General features: G+C 42.1%; 1 protein-coding gene across 1 annotated transcript; it reads right to left on the minus strand.

The window, feature by feature from the left end:
- On the minus strand, window positions 1-25,804 carry FAM107B (family with sequence similarity 107 member B). Its single transcript, XM_032954172.2, has 5 exons — window positions 25,378-25,804; window positions 22,357-22,528; window positions 11,664-11,832; window positions 5,420-5,570; window positions 1-2,844 (listed from the first exon to the last, which is right to left on the minus strand). The coding sequence occupies exons 1-5, from the start codon at window positions 25,450-25,452 to the stop codon at window positions 2,695-2,697; spliced, it is 717 nt and encodes a 238-aa protein (XP_032810063.1). The 5' UTR covers window positions 25,453-25,804; the 3' UTR covers window positions 1-2,694.
- Between the last annotated feature and the right edge of the window lie 829 nt (window positions 25,805-26,633).

Here is a 26,633-nt window from a genome sequence, read left to right on the forward strand (position 1 = left end):
TATACAAAGCATCCTTTTATTTACTAGGAAAATGACGTGTGTGTGTGTGTTCTTCTCCAAGAGAAAAGTTTTAATAGAAACTGCATACATGTGTTGGCAGTACATGTAAAACAAACCTTTGATACATGAAACTGCTAATAGTGTTCAAAATACGGAGGTTTGGGGTAAATATGCAATAATACACTGTACAATAGACCATCGTTGTTTCGTATAGAAAATTACAATGCTAAGTTTCAAATGTCAATGATAAATGTAAGGCTAGCTATGTTTTGAGAGTTTTCCTTATTGTCAAATTATTAGCATTTCATTTACACCTGTCAGAAATAATATAATCACCTGTTTTTACTTACAGTTTCACTGCAGGCAAGTCAGCAACGGCCAGTACAGGCGAGAGTTCCATTAAAATATTATTAAAACTTACAAACAACAATAACATTGAGAGCAATACTGCAAAAAACAGCTGAGAAAACACATTTCCCAATTAAAGTGCAACCATTCCACTTAAGAATCCATAGCTTGTAAGCTCAACCCTGGAAGGACTCCATGCATTGTGCAGGGTCGACTTGCTTTATCAGAGCTCTAGAAAGCCAGCCAGGTGGGTTCCTGGCCAGTAGTGTCCACTTGAAAACAAAATCCCCACTAAAAGCTCAATAATACCAATCTCTAAGAATGTGGGGGCACTATCGGCAGATCCCATTATCCGTGCCTAGCCCATTATCCGTGCCTATCCAGGCCAACAACTCCTCATATACACCGGTCGAGAAGTAGTACAATGGTTAGCGCACTGTGCTATAAACCTAGCTGCCTGCGTTCCATTCCTAGCCACAGATAACATCAGTGGCGAGCGATATTTGAACCCGTTCCGGACCACATTTCCCCTTAACCAACCCTCCATAACTGAGATTGACAAAGGACTGTAAATTATTATTTCTTCGTGTGGTTATCCACAGATAAACAGAGCCAGTGGACAATATTTTCAACCTTTTCCAGCGTATTCCTCTTTACGTGTTGAAGACCGTATAGGTAATAAGATGAATTCGCCACTTCTGGGAGAGCGCTTCCAGGTAACGTGTATGCATGGATAATGCGATGAATTTCCCACTACAGTACTTCTGCGTGGATGATCCTCTCATTGCTGGATAAACATAAATGGGATTTTGTTTTGACACTTCTGTGTCATTCCTTTTACGGATAAATAAAACACGGGGTCATAGTAATAATACATTCTGGGATATTAACAATAATTTGAGTACCAGACTTGGTCAAAACGATCAGAAAGGAAACGACAGCGGTGCCATCGTAGTGTGCACGTGGAGCTGTTTATACCTGAAAAGTGGTCAAACCTCATTCCGATTGTATGAATCGTCACGGCAGCCAGATGTCAATAATCAACTAAGTTCAGTGTTTGCAAATCTGCTCAAATCACTGCCACCGCAATCGTAGGCTGTATCAATCAATTAGTCTTCTCTCTCTCTGTTGGTGAAACGGGTGTCTAAATCACCAAGCCGCAACACCTGTGTACATTATTTAATTGAATCTCTCTTACAATTGAATAATCTTTCCAAATGACTCACCTAAACGAACCCTAAATCATTCTCTGCCCCACCCAGTCATTTCCAGCCCAACCCTGTTAACCCGAGGCTAAACTGTCTCTTCTTTTTTTAATCAGAGCTGGCAACCCACAAGCAATACATTAGCCTGCGCCCGAGAGCAAAGCAATCTAATTGTCTCCGTGTACCGCACTTGAACTTGCACATTCGCTGCCCATCACATTGCCAATTTCATTAAAAAGTTAAATTTTTATGGACAAGGCAAACCAAAACAATTTCTGATAGGCCGCCCCAGCTATATCTCAATACTGCATGTTTATTATATGGGTATATATATTCTTGTATATACAAACATGGGGAGCGGTTGTGTAGCAGTTAGCGCACTGTCCTACGAAATCGGCGACCCGAGTTCGATTCCCGCCCATGGCCAACACCAGTGACAATTAAAATTCCTGGGCCTTCTCTAGGTCTACCCATCCTCAAATGAGTATCTGGTGCAGTGTGTAAATATCGCCAAGTTGGAGACAAATGCGACCGGGCATGGAGTAGCCACCCACTCCCTCATGCATCGTGCCAGCCTTCAGAGGTGCTCGCTAACAGCACTTGCCCCAAATCTTTTAAAAGTTATATGGGGGATCTTTATCGTTGTCATATTTACTTTTTGGTAGATTCATGTTGACATTCCCACACTCTAGAATTCGCCAATGTACATGGTGCAAATGCCATTTTACATTTTTAAAAAGACTGTATTCGTTTTAAAAGAATACCATGCTTTTGAATGAAAATCGTAATTTAATCCCCACAAAAGCTAGGATACACTGCATATAGCATTTTTTCCAAAACATAAAAGCAAGGTTAAACATTGAGAACCGCTATAATCCACGTGCAGTTTCAATTTCTTAAGTCACAGGATGCTTTAGATTGTTAGCATTCACTTGAAACTACCAAGAAAAAACTAAATCCGATTCTTCAAAAACCAGAAAGCCAACGATATTGCTGGAAAAGATCTTCTTTCTTTCACTGTTTGCAGGAACTGATCAAACAGGCACTCCGCTTCTGAAGGAAGCCGACGAGCAGCTTTAAATAATATTTTTGCAGCTGCTTTTTTCATGTTTTGTGATCCAGCAGGTGACGCTGGGACTGGTCACAGTTGCTCTGCAGGCGTTTCCAACGAAATTATTTGCTCCGTGGTTAACACCATCGACATTGGTCTCAGCCGTTCTTTGACTTTAACAAACTCCGGCACATTTCCGTTCTCCACGTCCTCCACTGCCTTCTCCCTTTCCTTTTCAATCTGCAAAAGACATTGACCATTGTCATAACCAACAATTAAATACAATTCAGAAAAAAAAACCACCGCATGCACATGACTTCTGGTTTGATTGTATGCAGTTTGCTATGCAGAAATGTGAAAAGTCCAAGTGTCTGCCTGTTGAAATTAGTAGTGAGGTGCAACCTTTTTCCTTTGGCAGCCCAGAACCAGTGGTGGAAATGCCATGTCTCAGCATGGCAGGAGTTGGGCTCTCCATAAGATGACCACATACGTACATATAAACCAAATTAACTTTCTCAGCTAGCTGTTTTCATGTAGACTATGAAATATAAACACTCCATTTGGTGGTATGGGAGAGTAACAGCATTCCCAAGGACTGGAAAAAAAGGCCTAGTCGTTAGACTTCCCCAAAAGGGACAGCTTGGCAACTGCGACAACTGGCAAGGAATGAGACTCGTTTCGCTCCCTAGCAAGGTCTTCTGCAAAATCCTGTTCAACGGGATTGACAGTCTTAGATTTGAAGCTTTCGTGACTGGCAGGAATCCATACTCTTTGGTTCTTTCGGTAAAGTCCCGTAGGTAAAAAAAAAAAATAGATCACGAAGTTTCGATCGCAAACACAAGCGACCTTCATCAGGTGGGATAACCACAGCAAGGGCGGCGCCTACTTCAGCAGTTTTTTTCTTGCTGCGAATCTATAACAGCAATGTAAAATCAGTGTTACTGTACAATAGTGAAGGTTGGAGAACCACCAAGATAGACGTGAAATCCCTATCAACCTTCCACAGCAACTGCCTGAGGAAAATCTGTCGCATCTTCTGGCCGAACAAGATTTCAAACCGGGACCTGTAACATCAAGACCAATTCAAGATGCACAACGCGGGTCGTAACAGAGAGAAGACTCAGGTGGCTGGGACACGTGCTGCGAATGGAACGCGAGTCCAGGGCGAGAACTGTTGGTTATGGACACCAAGAGGGAAAAGACCACGGGGCCGGCCTAAAACCACCTGGAGACGCACCATTAAAACCCAACTGAAGACCTTGGGCCCGTCTTGGGGTGAAGCAAAGAAAGCTGCTAAATAATCGTCTGGCAATGGCGTGGGCTTGTTGCAGCCACAGGTAGCGAACAGAAGTAAGCAGAAATGATTACTTAATTTATGTTTCTGAGTTAAGCATTCGCATTGTAAATATATATTGGAGTTCAATGCTTACATTAGTACGAGTTTCACACAGGCAAGCAGGAAGGAAATGGTTATGCAGGCACCATTTGGCAGCATATAGGTTATTTATATAGCACTTGTTTTAGTCGTAGGGAATGTAGTCTGTGCATTCTGTGTTGTTACTGTTACAGCAGCGGCTTTCATTTCCAAAGACAGCACTGCTCAGATCATTGAATGAAGGAAACTGGAATAAATGGGCCAATTTGACAAGGCTTGGATATTGAAGTGATGCTTGCCAAGACCGCTGCTTCCTAGAGGACATCCCATACAGAACTACAGTGTCATTTAAAAGTGTCGCCACAATTCTCTGGTTATTTTCAAAGAAAGCTGAGCTCTGAAGTCACGGAGGAGTTCAATTACCCTTCTCTCTATAAGCCCTCCATGAAGTGATAAATTGCAAAGGGAAAAGTACCAAACTTTGTAATTTTCTGGAAAATGTGCGATTGCATAAACACGTGAGCAGCTCTCATTAGACACTTGCAGTTTGTAATGTCACATGTGCAACACATTCGTACCAATCACATACACATTTTAGAGTATCCATCCCTATATTTACAGCTGTAGGGTTCAGAAAGGATGCTTCCTGTGTTGAATAATTAACTCGTCCTCTATCTAACATTCCACATCAGTGGAATTTGAAAATTAAAATTAAATAAAAAGTATGATTACACATCCCCCCCGAAGCCACCAATTAAATTTTTGTCTCATCAAACAGTTACTGTTTTCACACCTCATTTCCAAATAAACTACCCACTGGAAAACATCCAATACTTCTTGCTATAGTACAGCTATAATTTATCCAGCAATACCAATATAATTTGAATACAAACTTTATTCAGATTGTGGTTTTACTGAGATCATTATAAGTATATCATTAAAAGTACATTCGTTTTTTTTCAGTTTCATTTATTTGGTATAGCACTGATGAGCTATTCGGCTCTTGAATCGGGTGCAACCGCAACATGATGGTATTCCATATAAACACAAACCAAAACATGTTTTATATTACATGGTCACTAATGACAGCAAATCGCATAGTATGTTGTGGAATAACCCATACGTTACTTCACAGCTCTATTTTACACACCCACTAAATAAACCAGCGGTATTTTAGCATGAGTGGAATCGCAACCCTGACTTTGAGGAATGTTTCGAATCGCCAGAGTGGTGAATCGTTAAATCCCTCGTGTCAATCCACCGCTGGAGCAGGGCATCCCTTACTCCATGCATCCAGTGGCCCAGTAAACATGGGACGTTGGGCCAACGTCAACTTTGGCCCAACGTTGCATACCTACTGTGTTGAGGGCTGTTTAACCATTCTGTGTAGTTTCATTGTAAATCGATTTTTGATATAGTTTTGGCTGAACAGACACAAACCTGCTCAATCTTCTCGTATCTCTTGAGCAGCTCCGCGTCGAACATGGACTTGGGCCTCTGGGCGTCGAGGTTGCGTTGATGGAAGTGTTGGTCCCTCCGTCTCTGCTCCATCACCTTCTGCAGCTCGGGCTTGGTGCGCAGGAGCACCCCTCTGCACGCCAGGCAATAATATCCAGGTCAACTCCCCCCATTCCCAACCCTGTTACTCACAGCTCCTATTATCCATGGTCTGCGAAAATGCATGTGTGACCCTATTTATTATTTTAGCCACAATTACCCATAGTTTTTCCCATACTGCTTTGCTGGAAGGATTACTCTTATCAGAATGTGTTCATAAATAAGAGTCACGTGGCAAAGCCATGCTATTATCCACGGATTGTCTATTTTTCCTGGTGATAAGTGGAGTAACATCACAGAGAACCCAGAGGATAATAGGATCCGTGATGTTGGTCTCCCACATCACCATAAACAACAGGAGTTCTCCTCCATAATAGAGGTTTTTTGCTTCTCCTGTACAGTACTAGTATTACAACGCACGTGCTTATATTGATTCAAAGTTAATTATAAATTGTGCTTTTATGGCCTTAACGACTGTGAAAATTTGATGTTTTCAGTTCAGTTCTATGCATTCCTCCTGATAAAACTTTTTTTTAATGAAAAATTATTTTCCCTGCTCATTATTTCTGCCAGAAAGTTTAAGCTATAAATATGAACTTCATTAGATTGCATTTTTTTCCATTAAAAGTGTATTGAAGATTATTTCATGATTGTAATAAAATGGCCAATATGCATTGCAACTGGATGGTTGATGAACGTAATGGCAATGTGAAATAGATGAGTCATCAAATGAAACGTAAATTGTCCAATGCACTAATTTTCACCACTGGGGGGAAAAACAGCATTGTCCACATCACATTATGAGGAAGATAAACTTCTCCTTTGTTTAAAGCACACACGCACAACATTACTATAAACAGATCCATTACCATGTGCGGTGTTAGTTTCCTGTGTCAACCCTGACTGCACTATTTCCCACTTTGAAGTCTGTACAACACCTGTGCCACTACTCTTACCAGGTTAACGGTTATATTACAGATATGATCCACGTGCCACCCCAACTTTGTCGTGGATAGGAGTGCTACTTCACTGTAATTGTACTGAATCCACACAACGAATGGATAATCACTCGATAGTGAGCTGATTGTCTATGAACTCCTGTTATTTAAAGCTTCCATCATCAGCATAATCGGCATTATGTATGTCACCGTTTATTTAAAGCTTCCATCATCAGCATAATCGGCATTATGTATGTCACCGTGTTACGTGGAGAACAATGCAGCAGACTCTTAAACAAACACCATGATCATTATTGTCTAAAATGGTGCAGGTATCTCATAGAAATTTCTAAACAACGATGGGATCGTTTTATCACCCACAACTCCCTCCCGCCGTGGCTATTTCCCTGATGCCTTCCCACAAACGTGAGCTGGTGAGAGATGTACAGGGTGGTCCTGATGTCTTGTGACCCTCATTTAATTCTCTAAAATGTTTTTTTTCTTCCCCCCGTAAGGTTTATTTAAAACATAAATGAATACGCAAAGGAAAAACATTTTCTGGGTCAATTAATTTGGGGTCACAAGACATCTGGACCTCCCTATATATTTGGTGGGCTGGGTTGTTCCCTAGCTTTCAAGGGAATGTAGCAACATTTTTAATCCAGAATTATATTTAATATTTTAAAAAGGGTTTCTTTTTATTGTCACATGTACTACACCATGTTATCCAATGCTGTTACCACAAAGGGGGGAACAGCTGTTTATGTATGTATGTTTAACTTTTCTAAATCGAACCAAACATTAAACTAATTTTCAATGGTACAGTATATTTTTTCAAGTAGTGGTACCCCAAACTTTCGCAGCTGCTTAAATTCCCTTTTCACACCATCAATATTTAAACTCCCCCTCCCCCCCTCGCCGGTCTGCACATGTTCACCCCCTCTACACCGTTCACCATGCTAAGTCCGTCAATTGAGTGCTAATTTTTATGCTAATTCCTTTGTCAAGGCACCTTAATTCCTCTCACACAAGCTTAAAGGTCGCGGTCTGAGCTTGGCTGTGTTCACTCCAGCGCTGTCCTCGAGACAGTCTGGTCCCTTCACCTGATGAAGGCCACTTGTGTTGTGGCCGAAACGTCGTGAATTTTTTATTTTTTGTTGTTTTATACTTTTACGTGACTTTACCGAATAGAACCAAAGAGTATGTTTAACTTATTTCGCACCGTGCGTAGGCAACCGTGCTAATTGGAGGTGCGGGGGAAGGGCAACAAACGAAACACAAAAAGCAATTCTATGACAGAGAACGTGTTCACATTCTAGGATACTAAATATTTTCATCATTAGGCCTCCTTTGCCAGTACCAAAATGTAATAATAGGGGTTTTAACCCTTTTTTCTGGCAACAAAACTGAAACCTTTTTTACAAGGATTCATGTCTGCATTAACCACAATACCTGCAGTCAAAATGCAAAAAAAATGCTATGATAATATATGCATTGTCCTTGAAACTGATTGGTCCACACCAAGCCGTCCACATCAAGCCGTCCCTTGGTGTGGACCAATCAGTTTCAAGGACAATGCATATATTATCATAGTATGTTTATTGTTTGCATTTTGACTGCAGGTATTGTGGTTAATGCAGACATGAATCCTTGTAAAAAGGTTTCAGTTTTGTTGCCAGAAAAAAGGGGAAAAACCCTATTATTAAGTATTTTCAGCTTTTACCCATTTTCTTCGCCATGCACCGAGAGAAAAATAAAGGAGTTCATGGTTCAGAAAATTAGAGACCGGTAATGAGCGTGGAAAAATTGAGTGGGCTTAAGGTAGGACACAACCGCTAGAAACTCTGATAGCCAATGGAATGGTAATTGAGGGAGAAAATGTCGAGTGGATGAACACTGTGGAGGTGGGATTAGTCCGTGTGCGGCAGTGAGATGGAACGTCACTGTTCAGACTAAAATATAAAGCCTACGTGCACCTGTACCTCGCCTTTCACATTACACTTCCACTGCTTTTGACTTGCATGTATTTCGCTTATGACCGCCAAATACCTCGTTTGTCAGTTGTTAAATATGCCTTCATGACCCTGTACTATTTCTCTGCAATTTGAACGTTTTTGTTTTGTTGTTGCTGCTGTGCTCCGGATCTACGGAATCTTTGGTGTAAAATAGGCAGGCGACTGCCTCAACGGGATCATCCGTGGTGAACATCAAAATGTAGTTGACAAAAAAAATGTATCTAGATAGTGCAACAAGGACTCACGTATATCCTAAGGCTATACAAAATGTATGCTCCATTATTTTTTTCAGACCGTTTCACTATTAGACAATTCTGACAATGTACTTCTACCCCCTCTTACCACCCGAACAGCACCCAACCATGGACTCTCTATCTCCGTTCTTATCTCACGCTTACACTCGCGACGCAGTTTGTCTGAACGTATGTTTTTGCGTTTGCTTGCGTATTATCTCCGGTTGTGCCCTTGGAGCGTGCGGTGCATTTGAATGTTTAATAACATATCGCTTTGGAAAGACAAAAAAAATGTTGTAGATGGCCGTCCTTGAGCATGTGCCCCCCTCATACCCTCATGGGTAGAGAATTGCTGCGTTGAGTTGCTACCCGCATAGGCAGACACTGTTGCTTCACTTAAAATCCATTGTTTGGTTGAATTTATTTGTTGACGAGGGTAAGAAACATTTAGCCTTACGCTGTTTTGTATGAATGACCCGCGTAGGACCTTGGTGAAAAGAAAAGGAAATTACGGCAAATAAATCAAACGTTGGAAACACTGAGTAGCAAACACATTCAAGGAAATAAACAATATTCAAGTCACGCACCACTCAAGTAACAGTGGCAGGTAACACAGAAATATCTAATCGACTCGCGTGGGGTTCACTAACCACATGTGCAAGAAAATGGGTCTCTTAAATTAAATTAAGGAGTTTAAAAACAAGGCCTCCTCTGTGCGTATCCAAGCATCAGAGGCGCAGCCACTTTGGGGGTGTTGTGTGGATTATAAATGTTTTTTTTCTTATCGAAGTTGTGCAAACACAGCCCGAAAAAGTCCCAAAATGTCAAACGTGGCGAGCAACAGACAGCACAAGTAAGAGTTGTCACATCTCTTGAATTGATCTCGGTTCTACGAACTTGAGATGTAGACGATTAAAAGAGACATCCACAGCTTTTTTTAAGGGAGAAAAAAATCGTGATATCCTTGGGTATGTGATTTGCCTGCTGCACAAATGTGACATAAATGCCGACTGCGATGGAAGCTTCAACTCTGTACGTACGTGTGCTGAACTTCTTTCGCACCGTACATAGCCAGCCGTGCTAATCGGAGGTGTTATATGAACAGTCATTGGCCAAGAGTTACCAGTAGTCGCATAAATTTAATATAACCAGTACAGTAGTTTATATAATCAAACATATGATAAATAGGGTGTGCAAGTATTAACATATAGCTTGCCAACAGCGATTGTTGGCAGCAAGTAATGGGCACCTGTGCGTTCGTGATGTAACCAATCACCACCAATCCCGAGTGAGACAACCCGTAGCTTCCAATGTGAGGCTGTGCCCTTACTTTGGCATGGCCAATGTGTGAGGCCACATTTTCACAATACACAAGAGGGACTTTTTTCTTACAGGTGTGGCAGTTTTGATGTCAGCTAAGCCTGTTGGAACACTATTCAATTGTCCTTACGATGAAAAAGGAGATTTAGGAGTTTTTTTAAATATCCCTACAGCAGGAAATGAATAAAGCTCCTTCAGTGTGTGTACAGGTGGGTCCATATGTCTTGTGACCCCCATTTAATTATCTAAAACGTATCTTTTTTTCGGGAAGGTTTATTTAAATCAGGTTTATGAGACAGGGAAATTAATATATAAAATGATAAGGGGTCACAAGACATCTGGACCAGCCTGCACAACTGCTAATGCTGAGTGCTGTATTCAATACGATGCAGACAATCAACGGTCTTACGCTGTCAGCCATTTGTCTATCTCTCTACACTCGCGACCATAGCAGCTCCATACTATAATTGCTTTTACCTTTAGATTGTGAATACATAATACTATTCACGTTTCTGCATTATTCTGATTGCAGGATGTGGCTGTAGAATCTCGATCGTCTAAATGCACGCGGAAACAACGTAATGGGGCACCTGTGTTCTGCTCATTAAAGCATGTGATTCTGAAATCGATAGGAACCTGTATTTTAAAAATAAATCCACGGTTAATTATTTGTTGCACAAAATGGTTAACGTAGCCAACCCCACCTTTGTCTACTCATGTTAAAAGCCTTCTTATAAAGTGTAACCTTTAAACTTTAAAACAACTTTCATTCGATTGAGCATGTTCAAACTGCCCAGCATTCTTCAAGACCAGTTTTTCAGGTCCTGGTATTTATCGAATACCTTGTTAACAAGGGTGCCTCTTCTCTCTCTGTTCATGTTTTGATTTTCAGTTTGGTTTGCTGTTTAATTATCAAGCCGTTATTATTTAGTTTGCTGCTTTATCCCCAAAAAGTTGTACTGCTTCGGTAAGTTCATATATTATGTAGTGACATATTACATACAATATACAATCGTAACGATGGAAAGCAAGAATTCAATCCGACTGCATCCTAATTAACCATGTTACTATGAAGGATGCAGATGTGCATTGAGAGAGCACCTACTAGCAAGAACGGCTGAGGAGTTTGATGACAAGGATGGTAGCATAAGCAGGCTTTCATCCCAACATAGAGTCTTGGCTTGGTTCAAATAAAGCGTGTCGGAAACCCGGCCGTTTTGACGACTTTCCGAACGATCATGACGCGAACATGACGCCAGGAACATAATCGGCACCCAAAAGGCATGCCGTTAAAGCAGCACAGTTGTGAATCGCCGTGCGGTTACCCGACCCGATGCAGGACTCGAACCGATGAGGGTACAGCAAGGGATATGACAAAGATGGTTCACATCAGTTGTATGCACAATGTGAGCAGCTGTACGAGAGATTATGACGTTCAAGAGAGGTGGCGAGCATCTGTCATGGGTATAAACCCTCGGTTATGAAGACGACGCGAGATAGAGCGATCAGGTTACACCACGCTGTGGATCAATACTCATAATTGCAGAGCGGCACATTCCTGCCTCTTTCAGGACACAACTTGCGGAGATCCCTTTGTGTGTGTGTGTTGACTGTAACTTACTGTTTTTGGTTCATGATAAGTTCCCTTGTGAGCTCCTTGTAGCTGGGTGAGGTGTGGAGGGGGCTCATCAGCTTTTTGGGTTTGATGAGGTCTGGGCATTCATCAGGGTAGTCGGGGTCACTCATGGTCCTCTGCAGAGCACGTTTTTGCAGTACTCCATAGTCCGGAGCTACGCACAGACAACAAAGGCAAATTATGCAAAGCAATCACTAACACAAAGAAAGCAATCACTTACAGAGATTAAATAATAGATATTCCCTGAGTCACTCCAATGCTGGATGAAGGCATCCCTATGCCTTCTCATTAATGGGGGGGGGAGGGGGGGGCTTGTATTACTAGTCAGTATTCCCTTGTTATTCACGAATTTGCTATCCGCAATTTTGACTATCCGCGAATCGCACCTGGAACTCTACATGACTGCATTGATAGAGAGAAAGAAAGTGATGAGATAAAGTGATCAGATCATTTTCATGTATTTAAAAATAGCTTGTTTATGTATTCATTTAGGGAAATTCATAAAAAATATATGTTTTTCGTAGGTCAATATAATTACCCGCGAAATGTGCTATTCACGAGCATCTCCAGAACGTATCCCCCACGAATAACGTGGGAACGCTGTACTTCAGCAGGTTGGCCAGTGCTGATTAGTGAAGCTGGGGGAGCAGGGGCAAAGAGGCTCGGACTGGTTAAGATATCGCTCGCCGCTGACATTATCCCTGTCCAAAACTAGAAATGATGCACAATGATTAAGCGACAAGCTTCTGCTAGTTCACTGCTGCATTCAAAGCATCCCCATGTCCACGTCACTCACGGGGGTTCCTTTGGCCGACTGTACTTCACCACGCTAGTCAGAGTGGGTTGGTGTGTGAGGTGCCCACGACCGACTCGGATATATTCGCTCACCACTGACGTTAGCCACGGCTGGGAATGGAACCCAGACGAACAAGGTTCATAGTATAGTGGGATAACCAATGTGCCACAGCCTGGAAAAGCCATTGCTTTATCTACATTTCAGAAGAGGCAATATGGGGAGTACAATTAGGGGCTCTTCTTGTGGTGCTCTTCATTCATGAACCTTTCGGGTCTTTGTATTTGTGAGAGTGTAAGCAGTTCTCAACTTTGCTTTACAGATGCTTTTAAGTGGGGTTTGTTTTAAATATTTTACAGACCTCGTAAAGCAGTAAAAAAAAAGTGTCAAGAATCAAAGTACTTTGACGAAAACCAAATTGAAACAGTCAACTTATAGTTTAAGTGCTGCAATGCAATCGATTGCCTACATCCGGAAGCATCGCTGTTTATTTGCAGCAGTTTTTTTTTCTTATTGTTGTTTGGAATCTTGGAAACTTTCCACTTTTGCATGCACATGTGCCACCACTTGGACAGCCTAAGAGATTGCTTATTTGCCTGTGTCAGGCATGAACGCCACACAATTTTAAGCAAGCAATGCGTTCAATTCACGCCCATGAATTTCGCAACACATGGAAAGTCACGCATTGGAAGCCACACGGCATGCACTGCCAACATACAAAATTAAACTATGAGTAGAATATAGTACTTCTACATTTTATAACGTGTGTTGCGGGGGAGGGTATATATTTATATATAATACCATGTTTCCTAATAGAATACATTATATATTTATATTCTTCAACAACTCGTACTGACCAACGTGTAAAAGTATGGCCAAACAAACTCATGACTGAAAGGTGAGCCCTTTATCCAGCAGTGGATTCACTAAGGGCTGTACATTTATGACGTAAGTTTTTTACAACGATAAATATTGTTGCAGTAAACTTCCACGTGGCTAAACTCCTCTTATCCGCACCTCCGATTGGCACGTACGGTGCAAAAGAAGGTCAACATACAAGGCTAGTATCCACTTTTCTTGTTATGCATGGGCCAGTGCTTATCTGTGCACATTCCTATTATCGACGTAGAGTATTCACAGAAAGAATAAGTTGCGTAATAAATTGCCTCTACAATCCGTGAGTAATAATAATCATTCGTGTTTGATATCGCGCCCTTCACGCCGTGGTGTCTCCGAGCGATTTAGACACGATAAGCGACTTGCATGAACATCCCATCTCGATCATTATTCAAGGACAGGTGGAATTATTTTTGTGGGTCGTCACAGACTATAGGACCAACTAATAACACCCCTCCCCACAGACATAATTGCATATAAGAGCTCTCCTATTCACGTAGATAGAATAATAAAATAATGAAATAATAAAAATCTTGATATTAAATCAGTTTTTGAGGAAGTACTCAGCATGTGGAGCGAAATGTCACACAATGTGGAATAACGCGGGCTAAAACCGAAAGGTACGTTTGTGGGGCAGTGCAGCACAACTGTAACGACCTGTTCAGTGGAAGGTCATTCATTTTGAAATAAAAACTCGTTTGGAAAGCTCATTATTGTAGTCGAATCAAATATATTATTTAAAAAAAGAATTTCATCTCAGGTCATTGGAATATTTTCCCACAAATGAAACTAACCGTTTGTATTATATTTGATGTAAAGATGTAAGTAATGTACCTGCATTTAGGGTTTCAAAATATATTTGGTATATAATATTGTACAGGCTCACAAGTCATACTCCGTTGAATATAATCTGTCACTCTGAAAAAAATATGGTATACGTGTGTTTACTTAAAATACACACACAAACTGAAATATTAATTGGTTGGAAAGCATTATTTTATTTTATACAGATGCACCTAACCCTGAATGACCATGTTATGATATGCACCCCTAGGGAAATTAACATGCAGAAGTTATCTACTAATTCATTTTCCAAATTTACCCCAAAGGGAGTTTAGTATGGGTTCGTAGTTTAACATGCGTGTATAGAAGGATGTCATATTAATGAATGCGACACAGCACTTTACAAATATAGTGTTTAATTCCACTCAAATCATGTAAAATGTGTTATTGAGTGGGGAAAATGTACAGTGTGTGAAATAACATTTCGTGTCTGACGTAATTTTGTTATTTTTCAATCGCGTGCGATTTAACACATTCCTCCACACCAGTGGAAGGGTGGCTATTCATAGGGCTAAATAAATTTGACATCAGTTTTTATTATCATCCAACTAAGAAAAGGGGGCCATTCTCGCGAAAATATAATAGTACGTACTTTCTCAGTGCAGCCTGCATTCTGTGCGTCTACACGCGAATATGAAGCCCCATGATTATACAACACATGTTGTGTCTACACACCTGGAAACCCAGACGGTTTACCCCGTATTCTTGTACAGGGAAATTGAGTTTTCAGGTCCATATGGCGTACAGCCGTTTCAATACGGGAAAACACGTTTTTGTCCATTTGTTTGCGTCTCTCCCTTGTGATGGGACTTTGTAGGATGAACGTTGAGATGTATAAGGGGCACGGGGTGACCAATAAGGTCCGAATTAGTCTGTAATAAGGTAGGGCACTGATAAGGGCTTGGAAGGTGCGTATCTAGGTCCTCGTAAGTGATTACAGTCCGCATCAGGTTGTTATATTTTGTTGTGGCACCAAATGACCTGGAATAGCTTTGGTACGTGTTTTACATTTACCGTAAATAGATTACGTGTTGACGGTGCTGCTGCGTTGGAAGTTGTTGTGCACAATCACAACTAATATAAACAAATCGACACTTTCGTCAATAACACTGTGGCCTTCAAAATAGAAAGAGTACAAAAATACGCAACGTTTCGAGGAATGGTCCTACGTCACAGAACCGAGAGAGGCCATGTGACATAAAGAAAGCCCATTGCCCAAAACGTTGCCTGTTGTATGATTTGATTTATACTTAAAGGCGAATGTATTGGGAGTGTTCACCCCTCATGGCAACGAGGTAAATCAAGACCTCTTGTCTTACCGGAAGGCAACGTAATGTTGGAACAATTTTAGTTAATGCGACAGCCAAAAAAAACACATTCTGCAGCATTTTCACGTGTTGTAAAACAAACGACATCGGCATGGAAATTGTGAGTGCATCTCTTGTGGCTGACAGTTCCTTTCTCGCTTAATGGGCCACAGCGTGTAACCATTGCAGACGTAGCATTTTTGTGTTGTGCCAAATCCCACGCTGTATTGTTCCAAAGATAAATTCGCGGACAGTGGCAGATTATCACGGGCAAACTTACAAATGCCTGTAGCAATGCGCTGTGTGAATTACCTCTCGCACTGAATATCACATCACGAGACCAGCTTTCCTGAACGCTGGCTCGAGAACTGGCACAACCAGTTCTAATGATTTACACTCCGTGCAGATGCGCCGCGTGCAATTATAAACCAGAGACTGTCATGCCTCTGTATAATGAAATATTAGTAGTCACTCTGTGCGCGCGTTACACGTAAATGGATAAAGTAGCATAGTGCAGTACTCTTTTACGATAACATTGCCCACGAGAACGGGTTGGAAATGTATATTAATTAATGTGTGCTCACACGTAATGTCTTTATCCGCAAATACTTTTAATATTTATATAATTAAGTGAGCGTTTAGGTCAGAGACTGAGTCTCTATTAAAAAAACGCACGCCACTGCACGGACGTTAATATCGTATGTTGGGTTTCTTTCGCACCGTACGTAAGCCAACCGTGCCAAATTGGAGGTCAGAGGCAGAATCCGAGCAGGTAGCTAAGGGAGGTATAGAGCCAACGGCTCGCTCATCGGAAGGTTGCGACTTATAATGCTGGTTGAGACGTTGACTCGGCCCATCATCCCACTGGGGTCAATACATTTTGTACCACTTTGTGGGAAAATCAACAGTTCGTTGTCCTATGGTTATACACGAGCTCGCCATATGAATGTCGAAATCCAGAACTGGCTCAGGGTTATAATAGGCGATGAGCACCGCGTCAATGATAATTCGAGCAGTAAAATCACTCTAACTTGGAGAGAATCACCAGTGGGAGGTATAAGTTGGTCTCAATTCCATTTTTTGAAGCTCTGGTTGCTGATGGTAGGATTGCCACTCAGGTAACGTACCTGGCAAATATATTAGTATTGCCAGAGCATTCAGAGTCCCCGTTTTTTTTGTTGGTTGCGTAATGATGGATCACTCAAGACAACGCGTTTACAGTTAATTATCCCCTCGTCGACTTCTTCTCATCTCCTGTTTTTTTTCTCTACCTCAGGAGGTAGCATACCCTGTTTGGTAGCGAAGCTATACAATATTAAAAACAACACAAATTCGAGTGTAGCATTTCTGTTTGCTACGAGACAGATAATGCAAACACTTTGCTCCTTTCATCATTCTTGACATCAATGCATCGTGCTGAAGAAGCTCAAAAGGAAGCGACTGTCTGCAATGTTTGATGAGAAACATAATATCCAGGCTTAGTCATTGTCTCCGGGTGTGACAGCCAAATGCAGGCAAAGGAAGGGCATGGCGTTCCTAAAAGCAATAACATGGGTGGCTGCAAAGGCTCACTCAAGGTTAAAGGCCACATGCCTGCTACACAGCTTCTGATGCAGCATTGATGTTCAAGTATTACGTTTAATTCCGGGGTTGCAGTGGCGTGATCATTTCAATAAGTTGGGTCTTGTTTATTTATTTAACAGGTGGCCATAATGTTTAATTTGCTATGAAATGGACTCAATTGCTTCTGGATATTTTCATGAGTGCATCCACAAAGGCATACCAAACTTGTGTCATTATGCGACAAAATCTAGGCACCATTATATCTTGCATCAGTTATGTGCATATGCATATTAATATTATTGGCTGCTTATTAATTGTTTCAATAAATAAATCAACTATGGATATACATTTTGTATTTAGTTTTTTATATCTATAATATCGTGATTTTAAAGCAATTTATTGTTCAAAAAGTACAAACCCTGTGAGAATATTTCAAACGTGGCTGTGTTTCACTCCAGCGCTGTCCTCGAGACAGCCTGGTCTCTTCACCTGATGAAGGCCGCTTGTGTTGTGGCCGAAACGTCGTGATTTTTGTTGTTTTATTTTTTTACCTACGTGAGTATGGATCCTTGCAGTCCAGAAAGCTTTAAATCTAGAAAAAAATATGTATATACTGTATGTTATCCTTGAGATTTAACGGGAAAATTACATTTACAAGAAGAAAATACCAACAATCACTGGACATTCCCAAGCCCGATTACACTCTTGTGACCTTAGCTACTAAAGTCAGATTTGTAAACATAATTTAAGTTGTTCCACTGGATGGCAACAATCAAGGCTATCAAAATAATACAAATGGTTGAGACGTATGTGAAAGTACATCATGAATCAGACGGAAAAAAAGATTTTCAGTGAAAAAAAAACATATGGCCATGATGGAAATGTATTACCACTGTCTCGTAACATTTCGCATTTCAAAAACACTGACAGCCACTAAAATTAGATGTGCATTGAAATGAGCCTCGCATAACGTGATCCATGCTTTGCATCGGTAACGCTCAGTATTTGCATTTGTCCCAAGCTTAACGATCTCTAAGACTTATCAAATTATTTAGTGATGCTGCTGCATTGGTAGTGGTACACATGCACAAATAACAAAAAATACACCACACGTTCATCAATAGCACCACCTTATAAGAAAGTATATATAATGGGCAACGCTTTGGGCAATGGCCCTTCTGCATTGAACATGTGCCATAGAGAAGGGTAATTTCCTAAATATTTAAATAAGTTTTTTGATGAAAATGTTGCGTTTTTTCAAACACGTATCTATTTTTTTGCATACCGTATACAATAGTAATTGACCAAGAGGCAATATTATCAAAGAATAATACTTTTTGGCCAAAGATTACATTTAAGGGACTACATTGGCAGCAGTTTACACCACTGGTGGACCATAGTAGACTAACACCACGTTAACGAATACCTGCATTGTCAAACATCAATGATGTACCACGTGGCTTCCAGATAATATAGAGTATTATACCAATACTTAATCATATTATAGGTTTCAGTTAATTTGTCATTATCAGTGACAGACAGCGGTCGTTTAGAGTGGTTAACCAGTAGATAACTTCCTCCGTTCTAGCAAAGCTGCACACCCCAAAGGCTCAATAATGAAAAGCACCTCAAGAATTGCCGATTGTATTTCCCATAATTCCTCTTTTGAAATGTCGATAAAGCAGAGACTATTAACAGGCTGTGGCACATTGGTTATCCCACTACACCATGAAACTGGTCACCCGAGTTCAATTTCCGGTGAAGGCGAACATCAGTGGTGAGTGATATCTGAACCAGTCTTGGGCCATCCACTTCACGAACCAACATGGGCCAGAGTGGTGAAATATCGTCAAATAATCCCAGTGACCAATTGCTTGGGACGGCCTTAATTCGGCAGCGGTGTGACAAAGGCCTGCAATTTTTGTATATATATATATAACATTACATATATAACATTACATATATAACATTACATGCTATATAATGGTTTGCTATTCTCTTTCGGATTTATATAGCATCCTTTACAGGGTGTTTCACATTGCATTTTCGTCGTGTATGTCCTTCATTGGAAAACATTATGCCAATAGTTGAAATGTATTTGCGTACAATACTTCATCAGTCTCCATAAGACACTTCATTTGACACTACATGATTCTCAAGTATAACTCAAACACTTCAGCCCGACCACATTGTTTTTTTCTGCATATAAAGAAGATGCATTACCTGAAGCATTCGCTTGAAATATACGTACGGGCTTTCATTGACCAAGTCGGTGACCCACAATATATTTCATCTCCCTGCACACCACATCCAGTATATCTCTCGCCATGGCTGTATGTACTAGTTACATACTGCCAACCCGCTCCAGTTTAGCAGTGACCCAGAACATAGTTCAGTGAGAACTGAATCCCGATATATACGTGCAAATATGTTCAATTATACGTACAATGCAGTTATATAATTACGATGGTGATAAAAGTATTTTCAAGCAAGGCAACTTTTGCCTGTGAGTTTGTGAAAATAGCACTGGATGTGCCATACAAGACAATTGTGACCTATACTTAAAAACCAATCTCACATAATTTGATGCAAGAAGAAACATACATTGGGTCCTGTTCATCCATTAAACCCTAATTGGAAAATTCTGCGCTATTCTTAGCCAATTCATTATTATCATTGTCTAACCCAAGAAAACTAAGGCGTCCATACAATTTGCCTTTTAAATATCCCGAGGACAAGAATTGAATCGGTGACAGAGCCTTTGCCGTTGTAGCATAAACGGTGTGGAACAACCTTGTTTCTTCCCTTCGTATATCTAACTTTAAAAAAAATCCTGAAGCAGAATATTAGCGCTGGATACAGCCACATTTGTAAATGTGACTTGTAACTTTGATGCTTAACTGTGTATCGATAGTTCAGTGTTAATGTGCCATTTTATTGAGGGATGGCTGCGTGTTATCTTGGTGTGGTCTGGGTCTTTTTTGTTGTTGTTTTTGCTGCCTTGCCCAAGCTTCATACATCGGATTTATAAAATGTATGATGCTGTATTTATTTATTTAGTGACCTGCCTACTTTTTTTTCTCTATTTTGCACTCCTATCATTTTTTTTATTGTTCGCTGTTGTAACTTGTTAACTGTTGTAACTTGTTGACCCGCCCATACTGGGCATCTGTGAACAAAGAGCTTCCATAGCTCATTGGATTCCTCCTCCAGTATAAATAAATATTCTGATTCTGATGCACTCAATGAATACATCAGCCAATAAAATGTGCAGGTCTGGTGTTAAAAAGAAAACAGGACGCGAGATTCTGCTGCAATTTCGATCTTATTTTTAGAACACTGCTGCCCGTGGGAGCGCAAGCGCAGAAATCTGGCAGTGCCAGGGATTTAAATGGGTATGATGGCCTAAACGGAGAATTATCTGCAGGGCGTTCATGTGCTTTGTGGTTATCCTCATCTACCCTAAATATAACTTGAGGCTCAGTAACTTCAGAGACAAGCTCAAACGCATATCCCGCTGTTCTGTATGCCACATTCAAGAGCGGGCTCATGCTTGCATGCCCCACAGCTGTCAAAACAACAGGTTCAGCAGGAATGAGACATCAACAACAACCCCGTACGTACATCGTCCCCCCCCACCCCGGCTCTGCTGCATATATTGACACGATGATTTGTGGACTGTACGTATGAACATAAACGTACATTGAACGGCTCTTTTGTAAATCCACTGCCGAAAGAGGGCCCTCCCCATGCCTCGATAGGGGTTATTTGACCATACTTCACCACACTTGTCAGCGAGGGCTTGGTGAAGGCAAGGAGCATCGACGTGGGAGCATAGGAGTACAGCATCGCATTGGAATGTTATGCTCTGCTCTCTGCTGCACACCACCATGTCGCCCCTAAGCCATAAATATATTTGTTTTATGAACGGCGGTCATCCATACAATGTCCAGGCTCAGTCGCCGCTTAGCTTTCAATTTATGTGCCATTGGCGCTAAATGCATATCTCGTTATCATAAGTACATGTAGCTCTCAAACTATGTGTTAAGTGTGCTCTATTTGAATATGCATACGCCCAAATGTTTAAATGATTACAATTCACAGCCCTTTGTCTATCCAACACTGGATACAGGCCTCCCCCACGACATATCTGTCACGTGTGGGTCTGTGTAGCCATACTTCGTCATACTGGTCAGTCTGGGTTTGTTGACCCTGGGTGAGGTGGATGAGGAGGTGGGGGTTCACCCAGGACTCGTGCAGATATCACTCGCAACCGATGTTAGCTGTGGCTGGACACTGGATTGTTTTGTCACGGCGCGCTAACCATACCGCCACCACTTCTCTACCCTAACCTGCACGCATCTCGTTATATGTTGCAACAAAAAAAACAACAACAACAACAACGTGCGGATGCACCATACATCCGTGTAGCACTCCCCTGTTGATGCTCACAGCGGGGAACTGCATCGAAGTTCACTTTAGTAAGGTAAAGACGGAGAAGATTCAATGTTGTGCTGTGAAAGATGCCAGTTTTCACGACCTATTTTCGATCGACACGGATGGTCCTACACTCTACAGTAATCCTTTCAAGTATGAAATTTAATGAGAACCAGCGCAGATTGTTCCGCGATTACGTGAACGTGGACATAGCCCATGGTCCATTCACATTACTGCCACCTCCCCATAAAAATATAAACTGCCAGCATCTGTTTTGTCCGGGCTAACATCAGAAAACCGCACATTCGCATTGATTAACATGAACCCAAGACCACATAAACTCGACAAGCCAAATGAGCATTGAGGTGGTGGTCATCTCCTGTTTACAGACTTGAGTCAGTGGTGGAAATTCCTCATTCGTATGCCGGCAGACTTGCGCACAAATTGGTACTCGTTTTACCGAGTCCCGTCCAGGATTTGAACTCTCAACCTTTTTCGATTGCGGGCCTTCGTTCTACCGATTAAGATTTTAATGATTCGATCGAACAACTAAAAATGCCTCCTATACTTACACAAAACGTTTCTGTCCGAATACGTAACTGAGCATTTACAAGGAAGAATAACTAAAGGGGAAATGCAAATATGACCATGACCCACCGTTGTTATATTTGCTTGTGTGCAAAAAAAAAATGGTCCAGGTCCACAAAGAGTGGCAATTTCTTGTTTACCTTCACCACCCCCCACACCACACTCCCCCGTAAAAAAAACAAAATTCCAGGCATGGAATGTGCGTCACGAAGCAGTCAGGTAACCTCGGCTCTGACGCACGCGATTTCACCTGGAATGTTAATCGTGTAGCGCTTGTATTTGTCGACGTCCGTTGCATCGGTTTGGTCCGGCGTCGCTTTTGCCTCGCTCGCGACGGCCGCCGAGTCTGGAGCGTCCCCGGTGTCCAGCAATCCGGCAGCTTTAAGAAGCTCGTGAGGCGTGTGGGCCCTCAGCGACGGCCTCTGTTCAAAGCACGGGCAGCAACGGGCGCACGGAAAGCTTACGGGTTTACGCTGACCCTAAGGGGGGGGGACCGTCCATAAATGACGTCACGCGAATTTGGACGATTTTTGACCCCCCCCCCAATCGTCACACGGCGTCACAAAATGTCAGACCCCCCCCCCTCAAATATGACGTCACAGAGCTCTGCCTCCCCCCCCAAAAATAAAATAAAACATGCTTCAAATGGCTTTAAACTATTGTCATTGTAGTGCGTATTTAATGTGGCGCTGCACTCTGATGTTGTAGGAGAAAACATTTATTAAAAAGTATATTTAATTAAGTATAACGCGTTGTCTGTATTTATTTAAAGTTGCGCATTTTGATGTGACGTCACATTTCTCAAACCCACCCCCCCTCGTCACACATCGTCACAAATGTCTGACCCCGCCCCGCCCCTAAGTGCGTGACGTCATTTATGGACGGCCCCCTAGGCTGACATTTCGCACGGAAATTAATTACGTCAAGGATTTCATTACTCGCGCTGAAAAAATGTAATAGCGAAATTCGCGATTGATGACTGCAAGTGCGTTCGCATTCCAATGTTTTTTAGCGTCAATAGTTCAATGTGAAAATATATAAAGACATTATTCCCATTAAATGTATCAATATATTTATTTCCATCGACTTTAGACCAGCATTCTTAAAACAGTAAACGTCGAAGTGTTATTCTTTAAATATCTTGTCTCAGAGTGCTGTGTCTTGCATGAACGATAGGTCCCATTTTTTCCCTCCATCGTCGAGGGGAACATCCACCAAAACACTGTCACTGTGTTTAATGATGGGGGGGTTACCTAAAAGCTTGGGCGATAGTCTCATATTTCAGCAAAATGTTTGAGCAAGATGAGCAAGTCTGTTTGGAAAAAAAAAGCCTTCAATCTAGTTTGATTTTGTTTGCCAATGAGAAACCTTGCCACTCTTCATTTCCATTGCAACAAAGAGGCTGTGCAGCGCTTCGGTCATATTGGTGTTAGCTTCCAGAAGCACTTCCCCCGGAAACATTTGAACCGTGGAACAGGCTTGGTTTGGTGGCTTCCAAACACTCACGTTTCCACCCTCCCTCGGAGTGGAAGTTTCTCCACGAGTTCCCAAACGTGCCCGTCAATGTCCCTAAATGACCTCACGGATTGGCACTCTCCGACTCGGCTGCCCACGGAGGCTTTCATGCAACGGCTCCTCCGATGTGTGGTGGGAGCTTGTTTGGGAACGAAACGACCGTCACATGAACGTAACGGAGGAACTATAGAAGCTCCCAGAACACAGAGCATAATGCCACCGCGTCGCAACCCGAAAACACCTCGGAGGAATAATTAATTTGTTTGAATTTCACAACACGGCGTTCGAGTCGTTCTATTACCTAGATGCGTAGTCAGAAAGGTCGTGAAAAAAACCGCATGCAACATCACTTAATATAGTAGTTTAACAAAAATCACACCAGAGAGAAATTCAAAGTAACTGGAGTTGTGTGCAATCAAAATAAGTGTGCCAAAATCAACCCTTTTACACAAAAAAACACAGATTTACGTCAATAAGCACATACTTTCCCATGCTATGAGTCTCTTGTTCCGAAAATAACATTGATCAATGGGGAATTACGTGTCCATGTTTTGGTAATGTTAACGATCATTTTTAAAGTAAAAATGCACGTGTACATTTTACAAAAACAAACATTTGAACGTTACTTTTGGAATATTTCTCAATGTTATTATTGGATGTGAGAGTGCCCCACGAAACGCTTTCGTGTCTTTCTTCATCGAAATTCACCATCAGCCAGGATCAAATCACTGCTGGATGACATCGTCTCCAAAGCTGCCGCCACCTCTCGCTACTTTTTGTGCTTAGTTTGTTGTCCTTCCCCCGCACCTCCGATTAGCACGGTTGGCTACGTACGGTGCGAAAGAAGTTCAACGTACATTCCGTAACAAATCCACTCGGCGCCGACTGCACTAGAGCCGATTCCATCGCTCCATCTCCACGGTGTGGAGGTCGCGTCCCATCATCGAGCTATGATGGTGGATCGCGAACGTAACATATATATTGTTCATTAAATATGTCTGGCAACACACGCAAAAAAAAGCCTTGCAGCGCATTGCACTAAAAGCCAAACAACGCGCTCCGTCGAACTCCATCATTTATTTTACGCGTGAAAAGTGCTCGCGAGTAATGTGGCATGTCCAATAAGGGCACACGATTTGAGAGCAAGTGCACGCCACTAAACAGAGCCTCCCTACGCTATAACGATGAAAAAGAATACATAATGCATCGGTGGGAAGGAAAAAAAAAGCACACATTTGCATTGACAAACGTGCGCAAATAAGGTCGATGCAAACATAACCATAATTAATGCAGCGCTAATGGCAGTCCAGTGTGGAGTGCTCCCGTGCATTCACAAACTCCTATGACATGATCCGCGACATCCTTTCAACGCGAACAAGCACGGCCTCTGAAACTGCACAAAGCCACTTGTACATCAAACACCATGTTAATATGTCAATTACACGGCGTTCCACCGATTCAATGAAGCTCTTGAGTGATTCCATTTGTATGCGTTGCAGTTACTCAAAAAGGTACTACTGCACGCGATTCATCATGCACCGCAACAATACGTTGCGATAAGATCATCGGAAGGGCACAAACCCGCAGTTTACTTTTACATTGCGCTTAAGATGATCGGAAGGGCGTAAATCCGCAGTGTACTTTTACAAGTGTTCGGGATGACATTCGCCAACAGGCAGAGTTTGACAACAAGGTGTATACGGTGTACAGATTGTGCATACAGCAATAAGAAATATATATACACAGAGCTTCTTACTTTTTTCAGACTGGCGTTGTTATTCTTTTCTTGCGCTTCACGCTTCGATTTCCTCTTGCTATTCGCGGTCCCCATGCTGTTGCCTTTTTGTTTCAAAGTTAGCTTTTTTTGAGTCTCCTTAAAAAAAAAATGTTTTTTTACAAATGTAAACCTTCTTGCGAACCAACAACCACGGAGTAGCAGTCGCCGCCTTTGTAAGTGTTGTCGCGACACCGCCAGCCGGACAGAGGTGAAATGGGCACGAAATCCGAGGGCGTCGAACGCCAGCGTCCACCAAACTTCAGTCTTTCTTGAAAACTCGGCTCAGCTTGGGCACAACTGTGACGAGACGACGAACGGACGGCAAAGAATCGCGGCAGAAGTTGTTTTCAGAGCTGCGGAGGCACGGACTAAATAACCAATCGCTGGAATGCTCCTCCCTTATCCACCCACCCCCACCACCACCGCCACCTCCTGTTACCTGCACTACAGGCCGTGACTTGTCAACGGGACCCATCTGAGTTGGCCACGCAGTCAGCCCCGGTGGCCGGTTCACTCTCCGCCCGAACCAGTTTTGTGCAGTGTTGACAGATTGATGGTCATTTTTTTTTTTGCGCGTTCCATTGTTTGGCCCAAGCACGCCGTCTGTGATCGGCTTAGATCCTGTTTGTTGCTCGCATTCACAAGATTGTATCGTTGTGCGCTGAAATCACGTGCAAAACAAATCTCGCATTTGAACATGGTAAAAACACACACACACGAATCTCCAATAACAAAAAAGTAAATCCTACTTTGGAAAATAAACATAGGCGGAGAAAAATGTTAACCATCTATGATTTGCTGATGGTCTTTATAATAACCGATGGAAATTAACGGAAATAAATGATTGGAGAATTTACTGTAGCAAAAAATAAGGCTGCAAAGTTGGGCTCAAGATGAATATTGTATAAGCAAACTAGCTTTAGTACCCGGCTCCGCCCGGGACTTGGATTCACCACGCCAGGTCGCCTTTGTCTCCCCAGTGGCGATGTTCACACACCACAGCAGTTACTCGTTTGAGGCTAAGCCGACCTAGGCGAGGCCCAGTACCGGTTCAAATAATCATCACCGGTGGTGGCCGTGAGCAGGAACCGAACTCGGGTCGCTGGGTTCGTAGCGCAGCGCAGCGCGCTAACCACTACACTACCGCTCCCCACACACACGCGCGCGCGTCCATAGGTACACATACACGTGCTTGCTGCAGACACACAACTTTCAGGGTGCGTACGGCAGTAAAC

Source organism: Petromyzon marinus, chromosome 14 (assembly GCF_048934315.1).
Source record: "Petromyzon marinus isolate PM22_M1 ecotype Great Lakes invasive population chromosome 14, UKy_Petmar_22M1.pri1.0, whole genome shotgun sequence".
Taxonomy (NCBI): domain Eukaryota; kingdom Metazoa; phylum Chordata; class Hyperoartia; order Petromyzontiformes; family Petromyzontidae; genus Petromyzon; species Petromyzon marinus.

What these genes read in the sequence shown, in the direction of transcription:
- FAM107B (XM_032954172.2), bottom strand. Translation starts at nt 25,452, where the DNA reads ATGGGGACCGCGAATAGCAAGAGGAAATCGAAGCGTGAAGCGCAAGAA. An exon ending in CTTATCATGAACCAAAAACA is followed by an intron (nt 5,571 to 11,663) that starts GTAAGTTACAGT and finishes CCTGGCGTGCAG; the next exon opens with AGGGGTGCTCCTGCGCACCA. An exon ending in GATACGAGAAGATTGAGCAG is followed by an intron (nt 2,845 to 5,419) that starts GTTTGTGTCTGT and finishes TGTCTTTTGCAG; the next exon opens with ATTGAAAAGGAAAGGGAGAA.